This window comes from Anguilla anguilla, chromosome 15, assembly GCF_013347855.1.
Source record: "Anguilla anguilla isolate fAngAng1 chromosome 15, fAngAng1.pri, whole genome shotgun sequence".
NCBI lineage: Eukaryota > Metazoa > Chordata > Actinopteri > Anguilliformes > Anguillidae > Anguilla > Anguilla anguilla.
The window spans coordinates 30,232,978-30,242,875 of NC_049215.1; the positions used below are offsets into that span (position 1 = coordinate 30,232,978).

Sequence of the window (9,898 nt, forward strand, 5' to 3'; positions counted from 1 at the left end):
TTGTTATAATAGAAATTGTTCATAGTTAAACAGCGGCCCTCTTTCATAAAGCAGTTCATACACAGAACTACTCGACAGCAGAATATTATTAAACCAATGTTCGAATCATAAGTATCTATTATTATGCAATATGTCGTTGTTATTCCAAATAATACGTTTGTGTTGGGAGAAGTTATGCGTGTAAATCAAATACCAACACTGTTTATATAATGCAGACAATTTGGTAGCGATTGTTGTACACTGAAATAACACATTTCAAAAACATTTCAGAAATAGAGATCAAAGCTGAAAAATATTACTTTCAGGGGGAAGCTTCCTTACTGCTGCACAAACGGAAGTTGAGGTGACGCAACTTCCAAACCTATAGTAGCTTATGGTACTCGACTTCTTAATTTCGTACATGCTCGTCTATTTAATCTTTGAACAGACCTGGCCCTGACGAACCAACCGGTGCCCATTTTCTCGTGGTGGTCTGTGATGTATGAATGGATAGTTGACAGCATATCGTCGTTTTTCGGACCTCATATTGAGCAAAGGTGTACGAGTTGGCCTAGGAACAACCTACAGCTGCCAACAGCAGGGGCTCTTAACAGGCAGGTACAGGAGAACCTCAGCAGACCCACTAAACGGAATTACCAGAGGTCAGTGTATTTGTCCAGTTTCACTAACTGAATAATACCTGGATCATTAACGTTAGTTAGCCACAATATGTCAAACACGTACCTATCGATAGTCTATATTAACTCACTAACGTTAATTCACGAACTCCCTAGTTGGCTGTCGATGGCTATATAGTCTATGGAGGTAAACGCATTTTGTCACTTTTTGAAAAGTTACGGGTATGACGAGTTTCCCTACACATATTGAGGTTCTGGTGTATCTACTTATCCGTAGCGGCTAGAAAGCTTCTTGGCTAGTTACAAAGTGCATAGCCAGAATTTATTCTGTATGCTACATTGACTATGTTGACGTCGGCTACCTTGTTTGTTTTTTTTTTAGTGTCCATTCACCCGATGACAGAGCTGAACACTTGGAAGTTAAAAGACCCAAAAGAGGTGAATACGTTACTAGACATTATTTAGCTACAAGACCTGCTACGACTAGTGTTTTATGGTTAGCGAGCAAGACTTTGTAAGACAAAGTTACATGTAGCAATCTAGTAAATTGTCCTTCACGACCCTAACGAACAGATTGTTCGTAAGCTCCGCCCAGTACAGTGATTAAAACTACGCATGTCGTAATGAGTGTTCTGGTAGGAATTACCATAATATGAATCTGTTGGATTCCCCTACTCGTTATGGTGCTTGGGTATGGAGAACCGTGTTTAAGGTCTATGGACTTGTGGAAACGTACGTATCAGTGGATAGCCTCACTCAGTAATTGTATTTTATTGTCCAGATGTAGTGGTCAACGTTGTCCGGAAAACAGTGGCAGGAGTTGCTGGACTGCTTCGTATGCGGAACCCATTTGCAGACGCTCGTTCTGAGAGAAAAAAGGCTTGTGTTCCTAATGAGGTGCGTTACTTAGTCACCAGGATTATTTAGGCTCATTACCAATTTGATCTACCATGCAAATAAAATTATTGCATTTTGCACGTCATCACAAATTGTAATACTACAAAATTTAAGTTCATGTTCAATTGAAGGTTGTCTACATTGAATTGATTCTAATCTGATGATTTATTCAACCAGTGCCTTAAGGCTTAATCCTTATACACTGTAGGAACTTTGACAAAAAGTTTATTAGATAATAATCTGTAAATGTTTGAATGTCTTTAAAGAGCTTTCTGTATAATAAATGATTGTCTTGTTTAGGTCTGTCAGGAGGAGGTGGGAGTCGATGAGATCTCAAACAACCATTTTAACTCCATGATCAGTAATATGGATGTAAAGAGGGGTAAGGGTGAATCCTCATTTAGGAGTATTCCCAATCACAAACTGAGAAAATGTGATTTTTATAGTGCAGTATTTTAAAATACTTTGAATGTTTCAAAAAGCACTTCTGGCTGTAGGTTAATAGTCATATTATTTTTGAAAGGGTTTAGGATGTTTAATGTTGTTACACTCCCAATCTGATTCTGAACTGACAGCTTCAATCACACAAAGTGGATGTCCCATTAAAAAAATATAAATATAATATTTAAACTGAAGGAACCATTTGTGGAAGTATGGTCTTGTGTTTACGCAGAAAAACCGATGGACAGGGCTTTGCTGCATTTTCATCAAAGCCCTCAGCCTTCAACCAGGAAGCACAAGTAAGTCAGCTTTCACTGATCACCCGTTTGCTTAAACTAAGCTGAGTGCAAAGTGAAAGCTGTGTCTTTGTCTAAAACTCACATGTGGTGACCTCTCGTCCTCTGTCCCAGTGGAACAATGCTGTACCCAGGAAATTCTGAGAAGGTCAAAGCCAGGCACCACCGGCAGTCCCTTCAGCTCCTCCCCCCACGGCCTGATCTGGGTGGCCAAGTGACGTCCGACCCAGAACCCCCTCTCATGGCCCTGACGCCACAGAGTTATAAACCCCAGCTAGCGGTGGAGGAGGTAGACAGTTATATATTGGTATATATATATAACAGAGTGGGGATTTATTATAGTGTATAGTATTGTATTGTCCTTGTGGATAGTCTGTCCCTGTTAATGAAAAAATGAATGAATTATAACAAAATTTCTTGCAAAAAAGAAAAAAAAAAGAGGTGTTCTGTGATGTAATTATGGTTTCTGATTCCCGCCCCCCCACCCCCACCCCCTCAAGGCTTTGAAAGAGAGAGACCGGGAGCACTACAGGCTCCTGGTGGAGATGGTCTCGGAGAAGTACACCAACAACAGACCCCTGCCTTGTGGACGCGTGAAACCATTCATGTGAGCTCTGTGGCACAGGCTGGAGAGGCAGATAAGGCCTGCAGTCTTCCCACCACCATCTCCTGCCATGACACCTGGTCATTTAATCACTGCTCAGGATTGATATTCGCCTGTCAGTTAGCCAGCTGTGTCGTCTTCGCAACCTCAGCATGTGCTTGAATGGCAAAACAAGTTCGGTTAATGTCAGGTGTAATGCGGGAGTATGACCACTGCTTGTATTTGCGTTCATAGGATTGCTATGAAATGAAAAGCCGCTGTTTCGTTTTTTATAAGAAGGATCATTTTTACTGTCAACTCATTTCAGAACACCTCTCCCTTTGGACATGCACAAATCGGCCATCTTCAGCAGGACCTGTAACACAAGCACGCCTAAGCCTGGACCAATGAAAGGTAATTTCTCTTTCACTAGAGGTATAATCCCTCTGTGTTGGACCTACAGTAGAACTCTCTGAGATATGAGCGCATTTGAAATTCTGAGGTCCTTATCTGAGGTTATTTTGTACCTGCCAGACACAATCTCTTCCTTTATGTGCGACCTGCAGACCCAAAGAATCTTTTCTAAGATTCAGTCATTCAACTTTGAAAAATACATTTCTCTGCATGGTACCCCTGTTGAGTATTGGTTTTGTCTTTAGCAAACTTGGGTGCATCAGTTTGGAGAGACAGCTCCTTGACAAGGCAAACTAAAGAAAGGTAAATTTTTTATTTAATGTGAAGCACGGGAATATATGTTTTGAGTATTTTGAACAATTACATTTTTTGTTACTAATGTTATCATTAATATAATTTTACCATAATTCCCTCTGTGTATTACCAGATGGCGCGATTGTCTTGTTAGGTGCAAAAGTTCAGAATATGGCAAAGTGGACAGCAAGCCAGCTATGAAAGAAAAAGTAAGGAAATCAAAGCTCTCATAATAAATTGGTCCCACACATTGTATAATTTGCTTATATGCTATTGTGGTATTATTGCAGGAGTTTTTTTTCCTGTCTGAAATAAAAACTGTCGCTGTGCTTGTTTGCCTGTAGACCGAAGATGTGCTGGTCAGACACAGAGAAGAGCTGCCAGGCACTACATCACTGCATGTGACTGCGCAAATGCATACGCCTGCAGTACAAGTGAGCACCTCAAAGCTTGCAACTTATTGCCATGTGTACCAGGAAGAACACAACAAAAAAGGGTTTCCCCAAGTGTGAGGATGTTGATTCAAGTTTTTTTTTTGGATGTTAACCAGAGGGCCTTGTTGGAGTTAGGTTGAAGAAAAAATGCCATATATGCATTAATTAAGTCATAAACTATGACAGGAGGGGAAAGTGGACCATATCTTTACTGGAAAGCTGTCTGATAAATACTCAGATCATAGGCGAGGGATGGACCTGAAATTATTGACTTGGGAAAGGTGTAATTGATTGGACTGGATCATTACCCATGATTCTGAAAGCCTTGCTCCAGCTGCTTAATCAGACGGTGCTGTTCCCTTTTTATCGGAAGCAGACTGCGGACCTGGACCTGTCTTCTGAAATTGCAGCCCGTTTGAATCTGGAGGACCATGGGCTGGTGGTCCCCTCCCAATTTGCGGTGCACCCCAGGAAGCCAGCAGCCGACAGTGGTCTTCGGCAGGAGTTCCCTGTGCTGACAAAGGTGATCCACTGAGACCCCTCTCTGTTATTCGGGCCACCAATATTGGCAAGCTCATAGCCTTCAGTTTTTATTTGAAGTGCTACTATTAAAAATGACTTTCTTACTCTGGACATAATGATGGTTTTACAGAATTTTTTTTGAGTAGTTGTCAAATCTTCTCTTCCTAGTGTTCTTTCAGACAGATTCTGGTTTAAAAATAACTGGTTGTCTAGGTGATCTGGCTGGCTCTTGGCAAACTTTAGCAACGTTAGCAACTCATAAATATGATGGGAACCATTAAAATAACTTAAAACTGCACATATTGCTGCACTAGGAGTGGACCCTAAGACAGCTTTCCTCCTTGGAAGCAGGAGGTCTGGCGAGATTTGAACTGAAGCCCGTTTGCATTTCTGGAGAGAAAGAAAGAAATGAACTGGGCTGGCTCTGCTTGAGAAGCTTTCCGCTCAGACGTTGTGTGTCCCCCATTGACAGGAGATGCTGCAGGAGGTGAGTCAGGCGCTGAGTCAGAAGGATCCAAACCTGGTTCTGAGCAGCGCCTTTAAGCTGAGGATCACCCAGAGAGACCTGGCCACACTGCGGGACAGCAGCTGGCTGAACGATGAGGTACCAGCCCCTCCTCCTCCTGCTGCGGCTGCTTCTCTACCCCCGCCTTTCCTGTGCAGGTCCTGAAAACCAAATCCCTGAATATTTACGATTAACAGAGACCAGAAAGAGTGGTGCCAGCAACGACAACATAAAACCAAAAAGAAGTGATATGTTCCTCCTCTTCAAGGGCCCATCACAGTGGCATTCAGATTCATTCATTCATTCATTCATTCATTCATTCATTCATTCATTATCCAGCCTTCTCTCTTGTTGATTCTTCTATTCCAGGTGATCAATTTTTACCTGAACTTGGTGATGTCTCGCAGTGAGCAAGGTGGGGGCCGGAAGGTGTACGCCTTCAGCACCTTTTTCTTCCCCAAGCTGCGTGGGGGGGGTCACACAGCCGTGCGGCGATGGACCAAGGCTGTGGACCTCTTCCTCTATGACATCATCCTGGTGCCGCTGCACCTTGGAGTCCACTGGTCTCTTGCAGTGAGTGGCTACTTTTTTTTTTTTTACATTTAAATGAAAGGGAAAGTATTGGCCATGTTACCCCCCCCCCCCCCCCAATTAAACATAGACAATGAAAATAATCACTTTTAATGAATGCTAAAATTGGACTTTCAACTTATGGCATCATTATTTTTATGATTAACCCAATATAACTGAATTGAGCTCTTTAAGCATAATAATAATAATAATACACTTGTAGTAGTGTTCCTCGCATGAAAAGTGCATGCAGACAATAGTCAGAGTATACTGATGACAATAATATGTGAGATTTACATATTTTGTTTCTAATCCAAAGGTGATTGACCTCAAAGCAAAGTCTGTGAAGTATTATGACTCTATGGGCCAAAGACACGATGACATCTGCAGCCTTTTGCTGTAAGTGCCAGACCATGGGCTTTAGAGTTGATATTTACTGTGGAACTTAATTATTCAGTGCTGTAATGAGAACTCTGACTCAGCAGAAATGTTTTTACGCCGATCCCCTCCTTCTTCCCAGGCTTTACCTGAAGGATGAATACAAGGCCAAGAAGAGCAAAGATTTGGATGCGTCCAAGTGGATCGTATCCAGCTTAAAGTCCAATGTAATTGCGAAACCCATTTGTAGTGGAAATGAGAAGAAATTAAATTTTGCTTTGGTCATATCTCGTGATGCTCAGTAGTATTTTTTTCTTCTTTTTTTCCGGCTGTGCCCACAGGAGATTCCTCAACAGAACAACGGCAGTGACTGTGGCGTCTTTGCCTGTAAATACGCTGACTACATTGCACGCGGGCAGCCCCTTACTTTCAAACAGGTACTTACTGTTACCTCCCGTTTACACTGAGATGCATTGTCCTGGGATTTCATTTGTTAGTAGGATTAGTCGTAATCTGAGCGCTTGTTTACTGGGCACTTGCATGTAGGGGAAGTGAAAAGAAAATCATGCACTGTATGTACAGTATGCTTAACGTCAAACAGCCAAATGTTGCACGTTTGCAAGAGCACCTCTGTGGCAGTCTTGACATGCACGTGCATCTTCAGGTACCACAACCACTTACAATTGCCAAACAGCATGTAGCACACTTTGCTGTACGCATCATTTTGCAGTGAGAACTAAGCTGACTTGGCATGTTGATTCCTAGTTGGGTTGTGAACACGGATTGCAGAAATGGAGGTGATGGTTAAATGGTCTGTTTTTCTTTATAATTTATTTCAGTGAAGTTGAGAAGTAGAGAAATACAAAGAATACAATGTCGACCAACAAAAAAATAAGATACATTTCTGTCAACTCGGCTCAGCAATTTCTTAAATCTGTCAGGAGATTTTTTTTATTCCTACCTAGTGTGCACTCTAGACAATGCAGCCCTCCCACAAGACTCATTTTCAGGTTTCAGTACGAAATATAGATCTAAATTATTTTCACAAGGAAATGGCACTGAAATGTCACTGGATGAATTGTTGTGATGACCGTTTGACATGTGGCTTGATGCAAAGCCTGTCGACCTCTTGTTGGCAACCTCGTGCAAGAAAATGCGTGGAAACTAGTCTTAAGTGGCGGCACTAGTCTTGAGATAATTTTGTAAAGGTCCTGCTTTACTAGTATGTTAATTCTGCAGAACCATTTGTCCTATCCTTTCAAAGAATGACTGTCTCTGGAGTTTGATTTTCCCTTTTTCCCCTCTCCCTCAGTCCCACATGCCGTACTTTCGGAACAGAATGATCTGGGAGATCCTAAACCAGCGGCTGTTGTAGGAAACCGGGTGTCTCCCCCCCAGGCAGTAAGCAGTCCAAGCAACAATGACGGTCGTGACCAAAACACAGAACCACCAAGACGATGCGTGCTGTGTTGTCCTCAATCGCACAACTTTTTTTCTTTTTTTTCTATTCCTCTGCACGTGGAAAATGATAAGCTATTGTTAATTTATTTAAAACTCTATTTGTGAAAGCTGCAATTTTCCTGAAATGTTTAGTTTTTGTTGAAAACATTCAATCTTCATTGGAGTTGTCAGAGAGGGTCATTTTACTGGAAATATGATGCAGGTATACTTAATGTCAGCTTTGGCTTTATGCACTACATTTTTAAGGTAGTATGGGAAGGCTTGGTAGTGTTTGAACATGTACCCCAAGACTAGTCGATAGATAAGTGCATTAATTTGTATGTTAAAAGTATTTGAAGCGAGGAAATAAAACAAAGCAATAGAATAACAAATGTATGACCTTGTGGTACTTGTACTCCCAAATTCTTGAAGCAGGAAATTTGGTCTTACTTAATTTTTGTTGAGAGTTTGTCTGAGTGCCTGTGTAGAGACATGGGCCTTTGTGCCTTAACTGAACAGATAATAAACATGCAAGAGAAAATAGTTTCATTCATTTATCATTTATGGCATACACCAGTAATATGGGCACCAACTGGTGGCCAATTAGGCCTGTTTAACTTATTATTTCTGATGACTTGAATTACACTTTTTTTCTGTCTGCAGCTCCTGCCTGTATCTGTAACTAGTGAGAAATGCTCTTTAATGAACTGCTATTTATTTCTATCACGTTTTTGAAGGTTTGCCTCTGTCTTTCTTTGAATAGGATTTTTTTTCAGGCATTTCTTCAACTAGATGTGGTTGTTACAGCGGTTCATCTGCCATTGTATTGTAAAATGAAAGCTTAACAGGGCACAGTGACAAAGTTGGATGTTTGGGGAGTTAGTTTCTATGCTAGATGATGCCACAGAATTCAGCATCAATAGGGCCAAGCTTTTTTTAAAACTTGTTATTCCTAAATATGAAGTATTTATTTGAAAGTGATCTATTTTTTTCTCTTGCATAAATATGTTTGTGTTCTTAAGTGTATTTTTGTTTTGACTTCCATTAAAAAATTCTTGCATAGTCTGAGGGCTGCCCGTATTGAATGTAATTATGTTGATTCACAATATCAGTATAAAACAAAGACTGTGTCTCTGTCTAAGCATCATATTTGTATGCATCTATCTATACATTTCTGTTGTCGTATTTTTGCAAGTAATAAAAGAAAGGCAAACAAGTGGTCTTTCATGTGTTTGCTTGTAACTGCATGAATTTTCCAAAGTGGGGATACCGCAGAATCTCTTTCAGCAATAGATTACAAAAATATCTCATTATTATGATGAAAGGTGGCACGTTTGGCGTACGAAATTTAGATACCGTTTTTATAGGCTGTGTATTTTGGTAAGAATTAATTTAACTTTACCCTTTTTAATCTTGAAGATGTTTACACAAAATAACTAAAAGTTTTAAATATGTAATAATGTGTGAATATGTGAGTATAAAATTGTATAGGAACTACCTCAGTAGTAGAGCACAAAGTATTTTTGACTAATGCCTGTGAAAAAAATCATGAGCCTAGATTGGATGAATGACCCAGTTTCCTTTTTGGACTGTTTGGACTAAAGAATAGAGGTGACATTTACTTTGTGTGCTCAAGGTAAATTAGATATTTTGTGAACGCAAATAAGCCCAGGAACTGCCAATATGTTTTGTACCAGTGTCAACGGGTACTGGGGTCCGTTTGGGATAAAGCAAACCTCCAAAAGCCTATTTAGCAGACCGTAAAAACTTCTGGTGCTCCCCGAATGGAATGGAAAGAAGTGTATGCAGGGTCATAGCGATGAATTTGGGGCACCACTTTTTTTTTTTTTTTTAGCTTTGGGCCCCTAGAATTGTCACCAGCTTTCACTCCACAGGTGACATCCCTGGGTGTAGGTGACATCACTGGCTGGTTCTCTGACATCCCCCTGCATGTATCTTCATCCCCTTTTACAACAACGATTTCCCGACAGGACATTCAATCTATGAGGAACTAGAAATACCGCCTTGCGGTTGTATGCCTCCGCCAACCAGTAGCCAATGCTCTGTTTGACCGTTTAGATATAAAATGTCATCACTTCATCACTTTATCCTATTAGACATTTGTGTGAAACATTGTCATAATCAGCATATGAATTCTTGAGTTATGGCCAAAAACGTGTTTTGTGAGGTCACAGTGACCTTGACCTTTGACAACCAAAATCGAATCAGTTCATCCTTGAGTCCAAGTGGACGTTTGAGCCAAATTTGTAGAAATTCCCTCAAGGCGTTCCTGAGATATCGCGTTCACGAGAGAATGGGACGGACGTGAGGTCATAGTGACCTTGACCTTTGACCACCAAAATCTAATCAGTTCATCCTTGAGTCCAAGTGGACCTGTGTGCCAAATGTGAAGAAATTCCCTCAAGGCAAAAACGTATTTTGTGAGGTCACAGTGACCTTGACCTTTGACCACCAACATCTAATCAGTTTGTCCTGGAGTCCAAGTG

General features: G+C 40.8%; 1 protein-coding gene across 2 annotated transcripts; it reads left to right on the forward strand.

Moving 5' to 3' along the window:
* Positions 1-318: 318 nt before the first annotated feature.
* senp2 (SUMO specific peptidase 2) lies at positions 319-8,613 on the forward strand. Of its 2 annotated transcripts, none has more exons than XM_035393436.1 (18): positions 319-641; positions 1,000-1,055; positions 1,399-1,514; positions 1,815-1,896; positions 2,188-2,254; positions 2,366-2,540; positions 2,752-2,858; positions 3,163-3,248; positions 3,494-3,551; positions 3,676-3,751; positions 3,887-3,976; positions 4,350-4,499; positions 4,971-5,102; positions 5,373-5,576; positions 5,893-5,972; positions 6,094-6,178; positions 6,293-6,388; positions 7,264-8,613. In XM_035393436.1, exons 1-18 carry the CDS (start codon positions 478-480, stop codon positions 7,324-7,326), a joined length of 1,887 nt encoding a protein of 628 aa, XP_035249327.1. In that variant the 5' UTR covers positions 319-477; the 3' UTR covers positions 7,327-8,613. The 2 variants fall into 2 exon arrangements, with proteins under 2 accessions (XP_035249327.1, XP_035249328.1); XM_035393437.1 differs by having other exon boundaries at positions 4,353-4,499.
* Positions 8,614-9,898: the final 1,285 nt, after the last annotated feature.

What these genes read in the sequence shown, in the direction of transcription:
- senp2 (XM_035393436.1), top strand. Translation starts at nt 478, where the DNA reads ATGTATGAATGGATAGTTGACAGCATATCGTCGTTTTTCGGACCTCAT. An exon ending in GAGTCCACTGGTCTCTTGCA is followed by an intron (nt 5,577 to 5,892) that starts GTGAGTGGCTAC and finishes TCTAATCCAAAG; the next exon opens with GTGATTGACCTCAAAGCAAA. An exon ending in AGCCCCTTACTTTCAAACAG is followed by an intron (nt 6,389 to 7,263) that starts GTACTTACTGTT and finishes CCTCTCCCTCAG; the next exon opens with TCCCACATGCCGTACTTTCG.